At 37.0% G+C, this 23,920-nt stretch overlaps 1 protein-coding gene across 31 annotated transcripts in view; it reads right to left on the reverse strand.

Annotated features, from left to right (window-relative positions):
• Nucleotides 1-412: 412 nt before the first annotated feature.
• Nucleotides 413-23,920, reverse strand: part of LOC105054162 (tRNA ligase 1) — a 29,291-nt gene continuing 5,783 nt past the window's right edge. For 2 of the 31 annotated variants that reach the window (XM_073252121.1, XM_073252120.1), the window contains 2 exons: nt 18,560-18,660; nt 413-1,029 (listed from right to left, as the gene is read on the reverse strand). In XM_073252121.1, the coding sequence (XP_073108222.1) occupies nt 649-1,029; nt 18,560-18,660 (482 nt within the window). In that variant the 3' untranslated portion in view covers nt 413-648. The other 29 variants (XR_012138659.1, XR_012138657.1, XR_012138658.1 and 26 more) reach the window with 27 other exon arrangements.

Genomic DNA, 23,920 nt, shown 5'->3' on the forward strand with positions numbered 1-23,920 from the left:
CAATAATAAAAAAAATATATCATAAAAAGCACTAACTATTCTAGTACCTAAAAATATAATTCGATCAGTTTTCAAAGTTACAAGAAAAACTAAAAACATAATATGAAAGGTAATTGAAGGATTAGAATAAACAAACCTATGTCATATTTCTAAATTAATAAGATAGAAATAAAAAAATCTCTAATAAACATACGTTTCTAACTTTATTTACGTAAAGAAATTAGGGTGGGCTCTCAAACTCTGAAAACCGTCCCCCTTTTAATCAAAAATAATAAATATATAGTTTAATAACCATCAAAACTCCATTTGCTAATTGAGTGGGAACCAAAAGTGTTTTTTTTTTTTTTTTTTTTTTGATAAGAAAGGAAGCTGCAGCCTCATTAACATAAATCTTAAAAGGTTCTACAAAGTCTTTGAAGATACAAAAATGAGCAGTTACACCCTGTTCCAAAAACAAAGACAAACCAAGTAATTACAGCAACGCAGGTGAAGACCAAAATATAGCAAAATGCCAAATAGAGAGGGAAAAGCAGCCCACTTTGTAGCAATATGAAGCTTACATATTTGAGATCGGACAGAGCAGACACTAAACAAAAACAACCTTGAAAACTATCTACGTGCAAAGCAATCAACAAACCTTGAATAAACTCATTTCCCATCAGTAGGTGAAACATCATATGGGATATTAATTGATAAAAGGGAGGAAAGACGTTGTGAAATGGTACTTAAAATGAAGAACCAGTTACCATAATTCCCATCAGAAACCATGATTTTTGAAACATCATTCGGGAATGAGAATGACTGGGGCCAAGGAAATATAAGATCCTTCCCAGCAACTTCCACTGTAAAAGCCGCTTCAGAAACCTGGATTCCATCAGTACCTTCCAACTTTAGAATATCATACAAGATTAACAAGTGGCAACCATCTTGAGAAAAGAACTGTTTGTGATTCACACCCGTTGAAATTAGGCAAGCATCAATGTCCAATGACAATAAAATATCATGCTGAAACTCCCTGGTTGTAATAATCTGAAAAAAGAACATATGATCATATCCATCCTGCATTATAAATGGGAGACTGAACATGTGCCACATATAACAGTGAGTAGGACAGAAAACCAAAGAGTCCTTGATATGACTGTATATCATGACTTCGAGAAATCCATATAGCAGAGAGTTAAGAAGAATCAGCTTCGATTTCAAATTATTACCACATAATACTCATTAAGTAGGGAAAAGTATGTGTCACAGTTTTTGCAAGCAAGAAGACCAAAGAAGATTCAAAAAGAAAAATACTCCCTCTGGTAGAGCCCCATATTGCATTGACAAAGACAAAATAATTTATCACCCATTTGGTTTGTAATGTTCCAGGCTCTGAGTGGTTAAATTCATTCCCATCAGCAAGTATAACATCATATGGGATCAGCGTGACAAATAAAGAGCAGTAGCCTTGTAAGAAGTTGCAGAAAATAGAAGACAGAGCTACAAAATTCCCATTAGAATCAACCATTTTTAAAACATCATGTGGGAGACTGATTGAACGGGCACAAGGACCAATAAAGTCCTTCCCACCAGCGTCCAGATTAAAGGATTCCTCGGCAACAACCTGCAGGATTAAGAGTTGGCAACCATAATAACATGTGGAGTGGATTTCATTCTTACCCTTCCCGTCTGTAGCCATCGGGTCAAAAACATTATTCAAAAACTTAGACAGGCCAGCAGATAAACATTTGGTGTCGATCACATCAGGATTCATACTTCTTGTGCCAGTATTTAAGTGTAAGAGCCCGCCTTTATAAGACCTTGTACCATAGATCTCATCAGAACCTGTGAATTGTGAAGCATAATTTGGGAAAGTGCCCAGGCTTGGAAGAAAAAGATGGATGACTTTGCAAACACTAATGAAACACGGTAGATCAGATTGCCTAGAAAAACAAGTTAAAACTTGGAGCAGAGAACCGGGATAAGACAAAAGCAGAAACAGATAGGGAAAAGTTGAAGCAGTGATGCCAGATTCGAAGCATTGATGTCCAGTAGTGTCTCTGCTGTTTGACCAACACCGTTTTGACTCCATAGGACAAGTACTTGAAGAAGAATATATAGATAACCTGGGTCCTAGAAGATAAACACAACCAGCAGGTGCAATATAATAGACAAATGCAAGAACTGAAATCAGGGCTGAAGCAACTTAAAAGCCTCCACCACATCATTGTGCCAACAAAATTTGGCCACTGATCAAAGGAACCGTACTTAATTTTTAAGAGCTGATAGCTCATTAAGTATAAAATCAGCGACATCATCGTTCAAATAAGATGCCATAAAAGTCAGCCCACAGTATATCAGATAAGAAAGGGGGTATAGGATCTTGAGATTGTATATCAAAGGACCCTTGCCTCACCATAGATGCTAGAAAATCCGCAGCTCAATTGGCCTCTCGAAATATATGTGTAAAGCATATTGAATGAAAATTAGGCCTCCATGAGAGAATATCCTGTAAAAAAGGAGGCACCAATGATGAGTTGTTTGATTTCATATTCAACCACTTAATGACTGTTGAAGAGTCCCCTTCTACCAGTAAGTCCATGATTTTCATATCAACTAAGGCCACTTTCACCCCAGTCCAGGCAGCAATCAATTCAGCATAAGGAACAACAGTATGAGATATTCTTTTACCTCCTGCTCGGATTAGGAATCCGTGGCAATCTCGAATGATATAAGCAACTGATACATTTGTAGAAGTAACAGAGGCATCAAAATTTAATTTAAGAACACTCATGGGTGGGGGAAGCCAACAAACAAGCTTAGGTTGGTAAGTATGATGTTGAATAGGATTAGAGACCTCCCAGTTCCATGATCGGTTTTCAAATGCCTTTTCATTTGATGCCTGTCTGTTCAATGAATAATTGACAAACGCACATCTAACTAGATTTATAGGAGTCATGAATGTATGCTGAAATAACCTTTCATTTTGGGCCTTCCAAAGGAACCATGCTGTATAAACAAGGATTTGTTTGATACAGCCCTCAACAAGTGCATTAGACAATAATAACTGTAGCTCGGATAGAGAACAAAAGTGAATATTTTCAGGAAATTTGGACTGCATAAGTTGCCAACAATCCTTGGCGAAAGGACAATTAATTATAATATAGGCACAATCTTCAATTTGAGTATCACAGAGGTCACAAAACATTTGATCCGGTTGAAGCACTCGTCTGTTACAAAGAAGCTGTTTACTCGGCAGTCTACACCTCACAAGTTTCCACCAGAAAGTTTTTATTCTCATAGGAACTTGCATTTTCCAAAGCCAATTAAAAGAGCAATTTTGCAGTTGCAAGGGCTGCCTAATTCGGTACAGATCCTTCATAACAACTTTGTTATGTTTAGAAGAAGCCCAGCATAATTGATCAGACCAAGAGCCTATTGGCAAGGGAATGGGCAGAATAATGGCTTATCATTTCATTGGGGAACAGATCCTCTAATACATTAACATCCCAAGTTCTCTCTGCAGTAATTAAATTTTGAACTTTCCATTCATCTATATTAATGTTCATATTAATAAAAGTGGGCCAGGCAAGGAGAGGAAACTAAGAGAACCGAGGATCATTCAATACAGTGATCTTCTCACCAACCCCTATCGTCCACATAAATTGGAATTTCAGCATTTTACCTTGTGCCACAATTTTTGACCAAATATTTGAGCACTTAATAGGTTTTTTGTATTGAAATCAAGTACCAGTAAATCTATCCTTTGCATATATTATTTTTGCCCAAAGAGAATTAGGATTCAAAACTAGTTGAGCCGCCAATTTACCACATAATGCTTCTTTTCGGTCAAATAAGGAAATAATGCCAAGTCCCCCAATGTGCGTAGGAGTACAAATGTCCTTCCAAGAGACTAAATGCATGCCCCTTCTTTCCACAGGATGACCCCATAAGAAGGCTTTGTATTCTCTTTCTAGTTTTTCCAGAATGAAGTTGGGCAAACTAATAACAGACATACAATAATTAGGCACAGCTACCAAAACCAAATGAAGAGTCAATCGCCCAGCAAAAAACAATGCTTTCCATTTCCAACCATCTAGTTTAGCTGTCAATGCCTCCAGAAGATATGTAAAGTCATTCCTTTCCAACTTATTGCCAGACAAAGGTACCCCCAAATATTTCCAAGTTTCCCTTTTTTCCTGCAGATGAAGCACAGAACATATAGCTCGACGAATGGACTGTGGGATGGACGGGCTAAAGGTAACATAGGATTTTGAAGAGTTTATAGCCTGACCGGACAGATTACAAAAAGCATCAAGAATGGCTTGAAGACAAACCCCATCTCTAATTGTTACTCTAGCTATTAAAAGCAGATCATCTGCATAGAGAATATGTGAAACTTGAGGCCCATTCCTATCTGGCTGATATACTCTTAAGAGATGCTGCTGCACAGCAAAATTTATAAATTTAGAAAGGATATTAGAGCATAAAATAAATAGATAAGGGACAATGGACATCCTTGTCTAAGTCCTCTAGCAGGAGAGATCCAATCAGTTAGAGTACCATTGATTAGCAGAGCATATTGAAAATTAGATATACATAATGTCACCCAATCAATGAATTTCTGATGAAAACCAAGATGCTGTAAAACTCGCAATAGAAAATTCCAATGCCTTTTCCATATCAATCTTAATTGTCATTAAGCTTCTCTTCATCGGTGCAGACATAAGAGAATGCATAGCCTCTTGCCCAACTAAGATATTTTCTGCCATGCTTCTCCCTTGAACAAAAGCCCCTTGTTCGAATGAGACCAAATTAGGCAGCAACGGCTGTAATCAATTAGCTAAAATTTCTGCCACCACTTTATAACTAGTGTTACACAAACTGATAGATCAAAAATCAGTAACATTGGATGGATTAATTTTCCTAGGAATTAGAGCAATAAAGGTCCTCTTCCAACCAACCGGCATAGATCCTTGATTTAATACATACATAACAGCCTCCACCACCTCCTTGAGTACTATATACCAAAAATTCTGAAAGAATAAGGCTTGAAATCCATCGGGTCCCGGGGATTTATCTGAACTCATCTCTCTTACAACTGCTGTCACCTCTTCCTTAGTCATAGGTTTAATTAGATTATTATTTTGAGCTTCAGATACCATTAACATAGATCTAAGCAACAAATTTATCTCCTCAACCTCCTGACTTTGCCATCTTTGCTGAAAATGATTGAAAAGAATCTGCCTTATTTCATCCTCTTTGCAAACATCATTCCCAGCATGATCAGTAATATGATGAATTCTATTTTGTCTCCTTCGTAATATAGAAGAGCGGTGGAAAAACTTTGCATTTGCATCCCCGTCCTTAAGCCAAGTAATCCTGGATTTCTGCCTCCAAAATATTTCTTGAGAATGCAGATTTTTGTGATATTGCCTAAGCAAACTTAATAATTGATTATGTTCCTGTTCTGATAGCCCATCCGAGCTTCCCTCTTTCTTTTGAAGCTGGTAAATATCATCATTTAACTGCTGGCCTTTCAGAAAAATATTCCCAAGTGACTTTTTCCATTGCTTAATTGCTAATTTGGTTTTGAATAACAGTTGAGATAATTTATTAGGAGGTAAACTAGATACACTACTTTGCCAAGCCTTGAGAATGGTTAGCCGTATACCATCACGGCACAACCACATTTTTTCAAATCTGAAAGGGATTGGACCCTTCCTATGATAAGTAGATATAGTCAATAACAAAAGGCAATGATCAGAGGCAAACCTAGTCAGATGCTGAATTTTTGAATTTGGAAATAAATCAATCCAGCTTTGATTGGCAAATTTCCGATCCAAGCTTTCCCATACTCTTGCTCTCCAAGCCTATTATTGCACCAGGTAAAAGAAGCCCCATTGTACCCCAAATCCACAAGCCCAGACAATCGAATATAATTACGGAATTCTCTGATGTCTCGATTAACCTGAAAGTGCATACCCCCTTTTTTATCCTCCTTATTTAAGATACAGTTGAAATCCCCTATCACAATTAGAGGTAAACCTATTGAAAGTGCTGACATCAATTGATCCCAAAGAGTTTGTCTCTCTATGCCGCATGTACTAGCATAGACCACAGCTATCATCCAAGCTTGACCAGTGCCAGATGAAATAATTCCAAAGGCTACTTGCCTATTTGTGTGCAGAAAATCAACTTGCCCCAAGACAAGTTTCCATGCAATAACAATGTCTCCTGAGAGTCCATTAGAAGGAATCATATAAATCCCCCATAAAGGACCCATCATCCTCCTGACATGGTCAATAGCTTCTATAGACAAATGAGTTTCCAAAAAACAGCAAATGTCGGGTTGATACTGTCTCATCATATTTTTAAGATAATTAACAAAAGGTGGCTTCGCAGGCCCCCGACAATTCCATACAAGAACTTTCATTGGGGATTAGGTGGAGGAAAAGACCCTCCTGTATCATCCAGAGAAGGTCCTAAAGGCCCAATAGATTGACTAATTGGTAGTTCAACTAGAGATGCATGCTGTGGCTCTAGAGTAGAACTCCCTCCATGCATAGAATGCGTTAATACGTGTTTTAAATGAGATACATAAAGGTAATGTGTACCTGAATCCCCAACTTGATGCATCCCTCCTTTTGAAGAAGATGATTGAGAAACATCCAAATCCATTACCCCTTCTCGTTTTGCATCTGAACCCCCTACTGGTCTCCATACCTCCCATACATTCGGCACATTTTTTGCTTGCTTAAGATTATGGATAACAACTTGCAAGCCTGAATCCTTAATTTGAGGCCCTTCCTCATGAATTAGCACCTTTGATTGTGGAGGAGAGTCGATCCAGGAAAGCTTCCCTTGGAAGATGTTTTTGTTGGAGACCGTTTTCTCTTTTCCTTCATAGGACCAAAAACTACAGAATCAGCTTTTGCAGAAGATGAGCTATACTCCATTGGTGATGTTGATTCTTCTTCATGCTGCATAAGAGGGGTGAAACAAGATCCCGTTTCTTGTTTACCATTCCCAGTTGATTTTCCTTTAGGGGTGACTCTGAGTTTGATTGTTTCTTTTGTTGCCCCTGTTGCCGTTGACGTTGCCCTCCATGATTCATAGGAGTCAGTGATCTTCTAGAGTTGCCCTGTTGCTGGTTTTGAATAGGCACTCTAGTTGCTCTAATCCAGGGACTGTAAATTGGTTTTAATCAGAGATGTTCAGGAACTTTCAGACAACTACAGATCTCAGAGTCATGGATTATTCTGCCACAGATATAGCAGATCTCAGGTAATTCCTCGCAAATGAACTCCTGCCATAAAACATCTTCATCGACCATGATTTAGTCCCTGGACAGATAACTTGGGAGGCATCGATGAGCACATAGACCCGAGCAAATCCCATATGGGTGGTCTTTTCCATCCACTCATCAAGGAACAAAGGCTTGCCCGCGGTTGCTGCTATCTTGAGGATTTTACCTTTTTCCCAAAGTTCCACCGGCAGATCAAGCACGCACATCCCTATCCTAACCTGTCGAACACCATCCCGAACAGGCTTAAAATTCGGTGTCCACTCTTCTAGAGCCTGCAATTGACCAGCAAGTGACCATGGTCCATTGATTAAAACCCTCTCCTTCTCTTCCTCAAATTGCAAGCGGAACAACAAAATCCTCTCAGATAGGGAAGAGATTTGCAAATCCCCTTTTAAATTCCACCTAAGCTTAAGCTCTCTTTGGATAAACTCTAGGGAAAATCCCCTCCCCAAAAACCTGCCTAACAAAGCAGATTTAAGTTCAGATTGGGCATGACTAACCTCATCAGAGGAGAAAGCGATCACCCGGGAAAATCGCCCCTCCAAAGCAGCGATATCCACCTCTGTAGCTCTTGCCGTCTCCCAGCGAAAACGCCGAGCACCCTGCACCACCTGTGCCCAGGTTCGCCCAGAATCCACCATCAGTCCTCCTCCCACCGGACCTCCAATATCAGCTCACGTCGGCTCCTTCTCTGGTCCATGGGGTTGCCCAGATGAGTCGCCGTGAAGCCGAGGCCGCCCGGAAGCTTTCGCTTTTTCCCCAGGCCCCCCTTCTCCCCCACACGAGGGATCTGAGGAAACCCTAATAATATTTTTCCCCTTCTAACTCATCACTGATAGTTTCTCTCTCTAAACAAACGATTCCTAATTCACCAAACCAAAAGTGTTAAAGATGCCATGCCATCTCTATCCAGGATCCTAGGACGACACACCAGCATGGTAGCTCATGACAGCCAATCATGCACTTCCCTATGAACGCATCCTGTTGCACAGGAGTATCAACTCGTCTCCAAATAAAACATAAGCAGCTCCAAATCCTTGCTGGATGAAATTATTGCGATCACCCATTTCACAGTTGGAGCTAAACAAGTAACTTATTCATCTAACAAGTACTTTACCAGCTTGCTTGAGTTTTGGTAATTCACGTGCGCTCACATGGGGTTGTCAATTGATGAATAATAACCGACAATTAGTTTTTATATGCATCATGTTCAACAGGAAAAATTCAACTGATTACACATATCATGTAAAGGCACGTTTCTGATTTCCCATAAAATTCCTCAGAATTTATACACTTAATTTTACGAAAGCCTGCTCGAGGTCAAGGGTATCCTGTCACCACATCCTACCACCCCTTTCTAAGCTAAACATTCTAGTATCACCTCAAGATGCTGGCAGTGTGATAGCAACTTAATAATAATCCAAGACTCCTGATACAGTCAACGGGGGTATGATGTCTATCCTTGTTGCTTTACCTTCAGAAAAAAGATATAGCAATGTGTTGGCTTCCTTTGGTGGTCGTATGCCTGGTGCAGTCCAAAGAGTAGTATGGGCCACTCATTTTCAGAGTTTTTGTCTTTTCACCATTAACTGACCCTAGATGTGCTTCTGGAGCAGCCAACTTGTCAGAGAAAAGTAATGCAGTGAATTCTACAGGGACATTTTGTTGGAGAGAAACACCAATATTAGCAACAGCTGTGATGCCATGACTTCTTTTGTGAGCTAGGGTTACATGAACCTTCCTGAGGTTGTTCACCATGTTCTTGTCTTCAAGGAAAGCCCTTGCTTTGGGATTTTTCTTGGCAGACCGTTTTGATTAAAGCAACGTATTACAGATTTCATACAGATTGATGACCAAACTACATATTAACAAAAAGTATAAGCAGGGTTTAAGTATCATGTGCTGGTGGCATATCAGCTTACCACAAGCATGATATTTATTGTGCCATGCTAAAGCCGTGACAATGCTTCGCATGCACTAGCATGCTGGCGGTATCATCCCAGTGCTTTTTGCCGGTAAGCACCGGCACAGTAAATATCATGAAAGCTGTGCCACGCCATCTCGCACTTAAATCTGTGGGTAGAGGTACTAATGCACATATACGAGAATACTTGATGCTATTAACAGGAGACACAACTCAAATTCATCCAAGTGAAACTCAAAAACCAACTCCAGCAATTAGTTTGAGGGGACTCAAAGAGCTAAGAACAATATGAATAAGAGTATAAAATGTAGCATCACCTTATCTAACATGCTTGCAATCTCCACCACTGGCAAAGTAACAGCAGCTAAAAACTGTCATATATGAAATTAAGATTCAAAGATTTTTTTTTGACCGTTTCATATATCTAGTGTATACTAAATATTTTAATTGTCGTGATTTCTTGTTTAAGAATTTGACTCTCTTTTTTTTTGACCATGGAGAAAAGCAATTGGGCTGATTTTATTTGGGTGATAATGGATTTTAATGCACTTGTGTGGGGGTTACGCCTTTGAATGCTTATAAAAGGAGCCCCCCACTAGCCTATTGGAAATCACCCTCATCTTCTCCCATCTTAAGTAGCTCGAGAATAAGGAGCTACGTCATCCTCTAAATCTCTTTTCTGTATCTTCCTCTTTTCCTTCTTATCTAGAGGACTTCTGACCAACTATGAGCTCACTGAAGATCTGCCATAGTTACAGTACCTTTGGTAGATCGGATCCATTGTATATTATAGAGAAATCAAGCCTGAAGTCCGTGCTAAAAAGAAGATGGCCGGAATTTCTCTAAAGAATGTTAGAATCTTAAGGATAAAACAAAATGGCAAAATCTTGTTATTAGATCACTGCTAAACAATCCAATCACTGGCTTGATAGAATTTGAGATGTGCTAGACACTAATTTTTAGAAAAATTCCAGCTATCCTCTTTTTAGCATGGACTTCAGACTCGATTTCTCTTTGAGATACAACGGACATGATCTACTAGAGGTGCTATGACTTTGGCAAATCCTTAATAAACTCACAGTTGGTTAGAAGTCACCCAGATAAGAAGAAAAAAAGGAAGATACAGAAGAGAGATCTAGAGGATGAAGTAGATCCTTATGCTCGAGCTACTTAAGATGGGAAAAGGTGAGGATGATTTCCAATGGGTTAGTGAGGGTCTCCTTTTATAGACATCCAAAGATGTAACTCCCACAAAAGTACATTAAAACCCATTACCACCCAAAAAAATCAGCCCAATAACTCTCCTCCAACAGTCAAAAAATGATTAAATTTTTAAAAAAAATCATGACAATTAAAATATTTAATATATACTAAATATTTGAAATGATCAAAAATAGGGATGGTAATTCATCTTTAATGCTACTAGAGGATAGAGTAGATAAGTCTCTAGGTACTTGATTAATTTTATTTTTCAAAAGATAGATATTTTCAAAGAAAGTGACTTCTCTGGATTCAATTATAGTATTATTATCAAATTCACTTATTTCAGATTTTATTATTAAAAATCTATAAGCTATACTATATTATGCATAGCCTCTAAACATACAAGCAAGCGTTTTAGATCCTAACTTTCTTTTTTTAGTTGGTAGTACTATAGTTGTCAAATCGAGATTCGACTCGTGAATCACCCATGCCTTGACTTGAATCGCGACGTGAATCGTGACTCAAATCATAAGATTCAGCAACAAATTCAATTTTTTTATAAAATGATAGGAATCAGCATAAAATCAAATTTGTATAACAAAATAATTCAAGAAATATTAAAATAAAAGCACAATCAAAATATTTACCCATCTATTAATCAATGAACACTCAAAAAGCATATATAAGTTTCAATTTTAAAATACTAAGTCTAAAACATATGCAAATATCAAATATCCATATGAAGTGTGTAGGTTGTTGCTTAGTCAACTGGCCCAATCCCTATTAAAAAAATAAGAATTAAGATCTATTTAAAAATTAAAGAAATCCAAATAGAAGAAATAGGAAACGAGAGATCTGAACATTATTCAAATACCGACTATGGCTTTTGAGTTTGATTCAGCCTTAAGACTTCACAGACCACGGACCATGGTCCACTCGGACCACTCATCTCTCTTAGTTGAAGAGAGAGAAGTCCATAAAATAGGGCTTCAAGGCTTCTTAAAAGGGGTAAAAGAGAGAGAGTCCGATAGGCCGATGGCAAAGGAACGGGAAGAGAGATAGAGAGCAACGGGTGACTTGTGCGAAGAGGAAGATGTCTTCCTTTTATCGTCGAAGCCTTCAAAGCTCGAAAAAACAATCGCATGCACCGGCAAAGAGAGAAATTGAAGAACACAGGAGAGAGGAGAAATCAAAGTTGAAAAGGTTCGTATTTGGCTTCGATTTCCTTCTGCGAACCACTTTGAAAGCCTAATACCAAGAAATTTGGACTCTTCGACTTCTAAATATAACGAACAACATTTGGAAACTTACCTTTTTTGAGTTGAAGGTATCATCCAATCCATCGATTCTCATGATTCAGCCAACGATTCATTGATTTAGGTACGATTCTTCAACATTTCCGATTCACCGTCTCAGTTCGACTCGGCAAAGCCTTGAATCATCTTGAATCGCAAGACTCGACTTGCAACTCGTACGATTCTAACAACAGAAGGTAGTACCCTTACTTTGGCAAGACACCCCCACACTCTAAGAAAGTTAAGGTTACACTTTCGACCTTTCCACATCTCATAAGGAGATTTATCAAAATTCTTATAGAAAATTTGATTCAAAATTTTACAAACTATTAACAATGCTTCCCCCCACAAATTATTGAAAAGGCCAAAACTAGCCAACATAGCATTTTTCATGTCAAGAAAGATTCGGTTCTTCCTCTCTGCAATCTCATTAGATTGGAGAGCATAAGTAGTAGTTTCACGGATTATATCCATGTTTTCATAGAAGACATTGAACTCAATAGAGGTGTATTCTCCACCTCTATCAAACCTCAAGATTTTAATTTTCTTTTCTATTTGATTTTCTACCTCAGATTTATAATGTTTAAATTTATCCAAGGCTTCATCTTTTGTTTTAATCAAATAGACATGACAATATTTGGAAAAATCATCTATAAAAGTAATAAAATATCTTTTTCCACCTCTTGTCAAAATATTGTTCATATCACATATATCACTATGGATTAATTCTCATATTGATGTATTTCTTAGAACACGTTAAAAGATTTATGAGTTTGTTTAGCTTGCACACATACTTCACATTTATTTGAAAAATCAATATTAATTTTTGGAATCAAATCTAAATTCATCATGCGTTTTATGATATTTTTATTCACATGACCTAATCTATCATGCCAAATATTATCATGCATAACATTATCAGCAAAAAAAGAACTGTTTTTATTTAATGCATGAAAATCAGAAATTACATTAAATTTAAAGAGTTCACCTAATACATAACTCTTTCCAATAAATTCTTGTCCCTTTAGGAGCACAACTTTATTTGATTCAAAGACCAACTTATAACTTAACTGAACCAATAATGACCCACTAACAAGGTTCTTCCGCACATCCGGCACGTGTTGTACATTGTGCAGAGAAATTATTTTTTCCAAAGTAAATTTGAGGTCCACTCTTCCTTCTCTCAGCACTTTTGCGACTGTACCATTGCCCATAGTTACACTCCCAAATTATGTCCTGATAGGCCACAAAAAGAGAGCATTCAGAACTTATGTGCATATTTGCATCTGTATCAATCCATCAATTGGTGGAAGAAATATCCACATTAATTTTAGGGTACAAAGTTATGAACCCATCATCGATCTGGCTCGGACTAGATGTCATAACATTGGCTTGAGCTTGTTAAGCGATAGGTGCTTGGGTATAACCCTTCACCTTATCCTTCCTGTGACGGCACTGTTTTGCAAAGTATCATGGTTTGTCACAAACATAACATACCCTTTTTTCTTTATGGATCTTAGGTTTAGACGGATTTTGGTTCTTCTTTTTATTTTTATATTTATTTTGTTTCTCAATGATATTGGCATCAGCAACCATGTCGTCCTTAAAAAATTTTATATCTAGAGACCGATGTTTTTTCTCTATTTGAATAGAGACCATTAGATCATTTAGACTCAGACTTTCTCTCTTATGTTTGAGAGAGTTGAAAATTCTTTCATTAAGGGGGAAGCTTATCTTCTATATGAGCCATAGAATAAAAAGAAATCTTAAAAAATTTCTCTAAAGAATGTTGGGATCTTGAGGGTAAAAAAAAATGGCAAAATCTTGTTACCAGATCACTGCTAAATAGTTTGGGCACTGACTTAATAGGATCCGAGGCGTACTAGGCACTGATTTTTAGAGAAATTCTGGCCATCCTCTTTTTAGCATGGATTTCAGGCTCGATTTCTCCAATAGTAGACTCTTTAACCATTTGGCATCTTTAGTAGCTTTCTCAAGGACTACTAGCTTCGCTTCCATACTTGAGTTATCAATGTCTGCTTGGATGATCTCCAAGTGACTGCAGCTCCATCCAATGTAAAGATATAACCATTCGTTGCTTTAGTTTGATCATTGTCAGAAATCAAATTTGCATCACTGTATCCTTCTAGGACAGCAGGATACCCAATATAATGGAGACCATAGTCAATGGTTTCTTTCAGATATCTAAGTACTGTGATAAGTGCACTCCAATGAGTTTGGTTAGGACAATTGGTATATCTACCAAGTCTTCTTATGGCATATGCTATCAAATCTAGAATTATCTGCTAGATGTCTTAAATAGCCAATTATTTGAGCATATTTTAATTATGAGATTCTATTTTTTTTATTTTTTTCTCAAATTTATACTAGGATTATAGTGAGTACTAACAGGTTTGCAATCAAGATGACCAAACCTTTCCAAAACTTTCTTAATATAATGTGATTGAGATCTCAAGATTATTAGAGGATTTATTAATTTTGATCCCTAGTATAACATTTGTAACACCTAAGTCTTTTATGTCAAAATGCTTAAATAAAAATTGTTTGGTTTTAATTGTAATTTCAATGTTAGAGCCAATTATTAGGATATCATCTATATAAAAGCAAAGAATTATTGTTTGTTATTATGGATTTCACAATACATACATTTATCTGTTTCACTAACACTGCAATCAAAGATTGTTATAGTTTTATCAAATTTCCCATGCCATTGTTTAGGGACTTGTTTAAGGCCATAGAGTAATTTAACTAGTTTACACACCTTTTTCTCTTGCCCAGGAACCACAAATCCAACCCTCTAGAGCCCAGGAGAAGTAAAAGAGGTAAAATTGAAAAGAACTTTGGTGATGATTTCATTACTTTTCTTGTGAAAGATGGTCTATTAACCTATAGAGATGCTCTATCCTCTATCGATGCTAAACTTTGGCTCAAAGCCATAGAGAGTGAAATGGACTCAATAATTAAGAATAAAACTTGGATTCTAATAGAATTACCTCCTAGAAATAATCCTATAGGATGCAAATGGATTTTTAAAAATAAAATAAATTTAGATGACACAGTAGATAAGTATAAGGCTAGATTTGTAGCTAAAGAATATACACAAAATGAAGGATTGACTATTTTGACACATATGCCTCTGTTGCTAGAATTACCACTATCTGAGTGCTACTAGCACTAGCATCCATATATAATCTTGATATAATACATCAGATGGATGTTAAAACCGTCTTCTTAAATGACGAGTTAGAAGAAGAAATATATATAGATCGGCCTGAAGGATATGTGGTTCCTAGGCAAGAGAAAAAGATGTATAAATTAGTTAAATTACTCTATGGCTTTAAACAAGCCTTTAAGCAATGGCATGAGAAATTTGATAAAACTATAACAACCTTTAATTTTAGTGTTAGTGAAACAGATAAATATATATTGTAAAACCCATGATAACCAAACAATAATTCTTTGCTTGTATGTAGATGATGTCCTAATATTTGGCTCTAACACTGAGATTATAATTCAAACCAAACAATTTTTATCTAAGCACTTTGACAAAAAGACTTAGGTGTTATAAATGTTATATTAGGGATCAAGATTAATAAATCCTCTAATAATCTTAAGATCTCTCAATCACACTATATTAAGAAAGTTCTAGAAAGATTTGGTCACCTTGATTGCAAATCTATTAGTACTCCCTATAATCCTAGTATAAATTTGAAAAAAAATGAAAAAGATGGAATTTTATAATTAAAATATGCTTAAATAATTGGCTATTTGAGATATTTAACAAATAATTCTAGACTTGACATAGTATATGCTGTAAGAAGATTTGGTAGATATACCAGTTGTCTTGACCAAACTCATTGGAGTGCATTTGTTAGAGTACTTAAATATTTAAAAGGAATCATTGACTATGGTCTCCATTATACTGGGTATTCTGCTGTCCTAGAAAGATATAGTAATGCAAATTGGATTTCTGACAGTGATCAAACTAAAGCAGTGAGTGGTTATATCTTTACCTTCGATGGAGCTATAGTCACTTGAAGATCATCTAAGCAGACATTGATAAGTTGTTCAACAATGGAAGTGGAGCTCGCAGCCCTCAAGGAAGCTACACAGTAAGAAGCACAATGCTAAAACATAAGGTTCATACAAATCACGATTAAAATGATCAAAGATCATGAAAAGAATAGCGTTGTGTCACTCAACTTTATTAAGTCTACGAAAAACCATGTTGACCCATTCATTAAAAGCCTCTTTAGAGCTTTAGTGATAAACACATCGAGGGGGATGGGGTTTAAGCCTATAGATTAGATGATCTTCAATGACAATCCAATCTATATGAGTGGAGATCCCATGAAATAGATTCAATAGGTAAAAATAAGCTGATTGAGTAATCAGGAGGAGCAGTTGAGAAGATATCTCTCTATGTCTATCTCTATTGATATTAGTGCTCGTTAAAATTGTTGAGATTGAGTATAATTCTTAATGAGATCAAAGTCATAAATATGGTAGGATATGTTGTTGTAGATACCCTTGGAGACTCACCTGCATGAGTGTGACTATGAGATCGTAGTCTATAAAAATTAAGACTTATTCTCTAGAGCACTCATAAAACCAAAATATAAGTGCATGGCCATAATGCGCATCCCTGATTGAACTCTCACAATGTCTGTGCAATGTGTGCTTCAAGTTAAGCTTATGACATAAAAATCTTGAGTTCAAAGCTTCGACTATTCTAGAATTATTATAAGCAAAATTTGATGTCACTAAGTGAAGGTTTAAGTCCAAAAAGTACCTTTGCCTATTACATTGAACAAGTTGCGTAGATAAAAATTTATCTCTATATTTTTTATTTTTAAAAATCTTTGAATCTTGTGGGAGATTGTTATATATAAAATTAAAATTCAAAGATTTTTGACCATTTCAAATATTTAGTGTATATTAAATATTTTAATTGTCATGATTCCTTGTTTAAAAATTTTGACCCTTTTTTTGACCGTTGGAAGAGAGTTATTCAGTTGATTTTATTTGGATGGTAATAGGTTTTAATGGACTTGTATAGGAGTTACACCTTTGGATGCCTACAAAAGGAGGCCCCCACTAGCCCATTGAAAATCATCCTCACCTTCTTCTATCTTAAGTAGCTCGAGAATAAAGAGCTACTTCATCCTCTAAATCTCTCTTCTATATCTTCCTCTTTTTCCTCTTATCTGGACGACTTCTGATCAACTATGAGTTCATCGAGGATCTGCTAGAGTCACAGCACCTTTAGTAGATCAGGTCTATTGTATCTCGAAGAGACCGAATCTGAAGCCCATGCTGAAAAGAGGATAGCCAGAATTTCTTTAAAGGCCAGTGCCTAGCATGCCTCGAATCCTATCAAGCCAGTGATCGGACTGTTTAGTAGTGATCTAGTAATAAGATTTTACCATTTTCTTTTAACCTTAAAATTCCAACAAAAACATGCTGCCCAACTTTTCCTTTTCCATATCTGGCATTCTAAACTGACCCTTCGCAACATCTTTCAATCGCCCAAGGACTTTTTTCACTACAAAGTCAAAAAGAACATATAATATACAGAATGTGTTAAACACAAAAAAATGGCTCATCTGGGTGCACGTTAAACTAACAATATACTTATTGAGCTTAGGCCTTTAATCAGAAGCTTCAAGAAAATAAAATAAAATATAAATCCTAGCAAACATGTTCATTTCTAGTTACAAAAGGAATGTACAACTTCAATAGATGCAGTTTGTACTACTCAATACTGCTTAATTACTTGTTCATGATATGAAATTTACTTGGGAATTAGCTTATCCAAAATAAAAAAGGCAACCAACCTCCCAAAAGGAAAACAAAAGTAAGGGAGGTCACTCTAATGTTGCTTACATGGATCTTAAATCATCAATTTGTTTCATGCCTGAGACCACCTTCACTGAAATAAAAAGTAGCTTCAAGCCATTTTTCAATGCCTGTATCCTTTGGTTTTTCCCATCTTTGTTCATTCAGCTCATATAAGGGGTTCTGCAGTGGTTCTACCTCTAGCCTACACTGCAGTTACCCAATTTGTCATGAGCTATTTCTCTTTTTTTTTGGTACAGAAGATGGGGTGAGGGGGGGCTAAACCGACGCAGCAACCCCCTCTGAGTGTGACCATGAGGACCCCCACCCTGCTGAGTGAATATTCGATGCGAGGAGCAATAAGCACAATCCCCTCCTCACCACGCCTAAGGAGAGACCCCGAGTGGGGTGAGTACGTCACCCCCAGTCCCACCTCAGCACACAGCGGATCAGATGCCGCATCTGCCCACACGACGAAGCTATTTTTCTTTAACCACCACTCTGTCCCATAAACTACTCATTCTATAGCAATCCTGCTAACACAAGGACAATCATCTCAGCAAGCTTCACATCCCTGCGGAACTAACGCAATGCCCACAAGCCCGCCTCACTGCCAAATAGTTTGATACATGCAATAAGAAGCAGGACCTTGTTCCATATATCAGAATTGCATCATAACGATAAGGTGCTCGCAGATCTTCAGATCTCATTATATATTTAAATTATAGCAAAACCAGAACCAAGAAAAGGAAAAAAAAAAAGGAAAATTAATCTTTAATTTCAGATTAGTTTGAGAATATGGGAAAACCAGACTGAATATTAATTACATGTATCAATTTATATCGTCCATCACTTTATAAGGACTTGATATGATAATGGTCTTTTCCTTAGAAACATAAACAATGTGAAGGATAACGAATTTGGATCATTAGATTATCTTGGGTTAAAAGTTCAATTAAGGGAATCGGGTGAGGAATAGCCACATACCCGAATAGAACTGAGGTAGTTAGCATTTCCAAGCAAAAATTCACACAATCTTTTCTCCCATCGAGCCCATTCTTTTGCATGAGCCTTTTGCAGGTTCCAATCTATGTTCCATTAATTTTGTTAGTTGATATTTAATAAGTGAAGTATGACAAAAAATAAATAAGGAAATACATTAAAATTAAAAATCTAAGTGTAGTTGCACTGTAACATGAATTATTAGATCTATATTCCAATAGCAACCAGGTAACGTATATAGAGATAAGCATTGCACCACTACATGTCCAAAGTAAAAACAGTCAATGGACATGAAAGTAAAACATTTTTTTCTAAAAATTCAATCATAAGGTATGATATATTCAACAATTCCTTGATTGATGTGTTTTCATTTATCAGTAAAAAGTCACAATGACGTTCTTGTATAAGTGTGGCCCAAAATTCCTATCAATAAATGGGTGGGCAATATTTTCTTGTCAACTGAAACTACTGAGGATGGAAAATGATCACAGAAGCATCAAGCCACGGACCTAACAGGAAGCATCAAGCTAATAGTTCTTGCAAAGTGAATCTGCTGAACACAGCTTACAGTATATTTGTTACACATAATAATCTAGAAGTGAATCTGCTGAACACAGGTTACATCATACTGTTTTCTACATAATGAGCTATGTGAAATGCAAAATTGGCAGTAAAGGATAGTTATTGCTGGGAAACAAAGAGAAAGATTTTTCCATGATAACCCGTTCTTATTGTCGCTTAACCAATTCACCACTGCTCGTTCACACTGCTTGTCTTCATGCTAAAAATTTTGATGTATAAATGGTCTCCTATCAAACTCTATGCCGCATTAAATAACTTCATTATTATGGGAAGTAAACCTTAACTCTGATGTTTTTAGCTGCTCAAAGAACTAATTAATTGATCTTTAACCTCGAGCCTTCATTCTTTAATTTCCAAAGGAGGGTCACCTACCTCAATGAATAGGACCTTAATACGTGTCAGTCTATTAATCCAGAGATATTAATATGATCTGTCAAGGAGTTCTATAAACAGAGGGTACTGAGCTTCTCTCAAATTATCTTCTTTACTCCTTCCTTAGCCATGGATTATCGCCCTAAAATTCTTTGCAGCTTGCTCAAAGTTTCAATACCGGATGCTGAGTTCTGCCAAAGAATGGTGAAGCTAGAAGCTGAATTAAAGGGAGCTCAAAACAGAGCCAAGGAAGCTGAGCTTAAAGCTTCTGCCTTGGAGAAAGAGCTGCAAATGGTTATGCAACAACTCATAGAAGCTTAAGAAAGGCATGACTTAAGACTGTTGATAATCAGATTTGATTGTATATCTTTCATATTATAAGAGGCTCTATATATAAAGCAATAAAGATCTAAGTACAATGGACCTATTGATCTCCTAATGATATATTTCCTAAACAGAATTTGATATATTTTCTATTTAGGATCATACAGATTTCTCGAATCAATTACAATAGAAAACAAAATAATGACAAATATCTCCTACTCTAGATATGAAAATACATAAATTACACAAATCAAGGGATATAGGGATTTATAGACACAAATCAAGGGATATAGGGATATCAATTAACACTCCTGAAGCTGGTGCATATATGTCATATGCATCAAGCTTGTTACATATGTATGTTACCCTTGGACCTCGAAGTGATTTGGTGAAGATATCTGCTAGTTAATCATTAGAATTCATAAATGAGGTAGTGATTTTTTCAGAGATGATCTTTTCTCGGATGAAATGGCAGTCAATCTCTATATGTTTAGTCCACTCATGGAATACTGGATTGGAAGTAATGTGCAAGGCTCCTTGATTATCACAAATGAGTTTCATAGAGCCTACCTTACAAAACTTCAATTCTTGAAGCAGTTGTCTCAATCATATAAGTTCACATGTAGTAAGGGCCATAGCTCGATATTCTGCTTCTGCACTTGATCTGATAACCATATTCTGCTTCTTGCTTTTCCATGAGATGAGATTGCCCCTAATAAGAACACAGTACTCAGAAATCGATCTTCTATCACTACGGGATCCTGTCCAGTCTGCATTTGTATATGCAACAATGTCTTTGTGGCCTCTATTTTCATAAATCAACCCTCTTCCGGGAGAACCCTTAATATATCTCAAGATCCAAACCACTGCATCCCAATGACTGTCACAAGGAGAGTTAAGAAACTGACTTACAACACTAACAGTGAAGGGTATGTCTGCTCTGGTCATGATGAGATAATTTAATTTTTCCATCAGTCTCTGATACCTGCCTGGATCTGAATAGGGCTTCCCTTGATCTGGTAGAAGTTTTACGTTTGGATCCATAGGAATATCGATTGGTTTACAATCTAGCATCCTGGTCTCTTTCAGAATGTCAAGGGCATACTTCCTTTGAGAGATGGTGATGCCTGTTTTTGATTGGGCTACTTCAATCCCAAGGAAGTACCGCAATCGGTCCAAATCTTTAGTTTGGAAGTGTTGAAACAAATGCTGCTTTAGGGCTTTGATACCGTCATGATCATCACCTGTAACGACAATATCATCCACTTAGACCACAAGATAGATGCATAGATTAGAGGATGAATGTTTATAAAATACAAAGTGATCTACCTCACTATAGACTATGCCAAATTGTTGTATGACTTTACTAAATCTTCCAAATCATATCCGAAGAGATTGCTTAAGGCCATATAGCGATTTGTGTAAGTTGCAAATCAGACTCGTCTCTTTTTGAGCAACAAACCTAGGTGGTTGCTGCATATAAACTTCCTCCTCCAAGGCACCATGTAGAGAGGCATTTTTGATGCTCGGTTGATATAGAGGCCAATGGTTCATGACAGCCATAGATAAGAAGAGCTGGACAGATGCCATCTTAGCAATAGGGGAGAATGTGTCTCCATAATCAAAATCAAAAATTTGAGTATAGCCCTTAATCATAAGACGTGCTTTCAAATGATCCACCTGTCCATTAGAGCCCACTTTAATAGTAAAAATCCATCGACAACCAATTGTAGATTTTTCAAGACGGAAAGGAACAAGAGTCCATGTGTTATTGGATTCCAAAGCTGCCATCTCATCAATTATCGCCTGATGCTATTCTGGATGGGAAAGTGCTTGGATGGTTTTAGGAATAGAAACAGAAGACAAGACAGAAACAAAGGCATAATGGGATGAAGATAAACGATGATAGCTTAAAAAAATTATAAATAGGATGAGGATTACGAGCAGAGCATGTACCTTTACGGAGAGCTACAGACCAGTCAGTGGAATGCTCGAGTAGGCCCAAGGCAGGTAGAGACACTGGAGCAGAAAATAAATCACCTGAATCTTGAGTGGAAATAGTCTCCAAAATCTTAGGTTGTGGTGGACGCTGATAAGTGATAGTAGGCATGGTGAGGAATGTATTGGCTGAGCAGACAAAGTAGGAGGTTCGAGAAAAACAGAGACTAGCAGACCAAAGTAGAAAATCGGTAAGAGCTGAGAGATGAATTCAAGCTCCATCGGTGAGCTGAAATAAGGTGTCCTCAAAGAAGGTGACATCTGTAGACATATAAAATCGATGTGTGGAAGGATAATAACACTGATATCCCTTCTGAATCTGAGAGTAACCAAGAAAAATATATTTAATAACATGGGCAGACAGTTTATCAAGATCTGGAGAAAAATCATGCACAAAATAGGTAGAACCAAAAACACGAAGGAGAACAATGTAAAGAGGATCCTTAGGAAACAAAAGAGAATGAGGTACATGGTTATTTAAGATAGATGATGGCATTCGATTTATCAAGTAACCAGCAGTGAGGACAGCATCACCCCAAAACTTTAAGGGTGCATTAGATTGTAACAAAAGAGTACAAACTGTCTCAATAATATGATGATGTTTTTTTTTCGCTATGTCATTTTGTTGTAGAGTATGTAGACAGCTGGATTGATGAATCATGCCATGAGATGCCATGAAAGAATTGAAAGGAGCAGAAAAATATTCTTTTGCATTATCACTGCAAAATGCGAATAAGATGCCCAAACTGAGTTTGAATTTTATTACAAAAGTTTTGAAAAATAGTAAACAACTCTGAACGATCCTTCATTAAGAATATCTAAATACATCTTGAAAAATCATCAATGAAAGTAACAAAATATCTATATCCTAAGATAGAACTGACACGACTAGGACCCCAAACATCAGAATGAACGATGTCAAAAGGAGACTCTGCTCGATTATTTATCTTGCCTGGAAAGGATACCCGAACATATTTTCCAAGCTGACATGACTCACTCTAAAAACTGCAAATGAGAGAGATGAGGGATCATCTTTTCTAACTTATTTAGACTCGGATGACCCAGACGATGGTGAAGAAAACTAGGAGACTCTGTGATAGCACATATGGTAAAGGATGGAGGCGGGAGACAATAAAGTCCTTGAGATTCAGATCCTACACCAATCACCTATCCCGTGCTCCGATCCTGTATAAGAAAAGAATCAGCAGCAAAAGTTATAGAGCAATCAAGAGTGCGAGTAAGTTGACTAATAGAAATTAAATTAAAGAGATAACTTGGTATAAAAAAACAGAATTTAAAGATAAAGACGGGAGAGGTGTAGCTTAACCAATACCAGTGGCTTTAGTTTTAGAGTCATTGGCGAGGGTGATGTAATATGGTGTCTTGAGAAATGATAATTTTGAAAAAAGAAAAGAATTACCAGCTATGTGATCAGAAGCATCAGAATCCAAAATCCAGCATCCACCAGACGAAGAATGAAAGAAGCAAACCGTAGAATTACCAGTATGGGCAATAGTAGCTGAAGCTTGTTGGGTTGCTTTAAACTAAAGATACTCCTTGTATTCACTGTCTGATAAAATATTCTGATTGTCACTCTCAATATCCGATGCTTGAGATTGTATCGCATTAGTTGATTTTTCTGGAAAACCATGCAAAAAATAGCACCAATCTCGAGTATGGCCCAAGCAATTACAAAAGAAATATTGAGGACGATTTATCAGATCCACGACCCTCTCTACCACCACCATGACCATGGCCTCGACCTCCACGGTCGGCCGTGTTAGAGACAAAGGCCAAAGAAACAAGGCTCTTCTTCAAATCTGATGCGGAAGCCATAAGAGAATGATTTTACTGAATAGATCTGATGATGAGATGATGACCAAAAAATAGGGACAAAATGGCAAAAACTAAAACAAGGACAGGAATGTAAGGAGGGGATAGAGAATGTTACCGGGGCTTGCCGAAAAAATACACAGTAAGGAGATCTGGCTGACTAGAAGCTTTTCAACGGAGGATAGTGGGTCCATCGAATTTTGACAAAGGCTCTGATACCAACTTAAGACTGTTGAT

The sequence above is a fragment of the Elaeis guineensis genome, chromosome 2, assembly GCF_000442705.2.
Source record: "Elaeis guineensis isolate ETL-2024a chromosome 2, EG11, whole genome shotgun sequence".
Lineage (NCBI taxonomy): Eukaryota > Viridiplantae > Streptophyta > Magnoliopsida > Arecales > Arecaceae > Elaeis > Elaeis guineensis.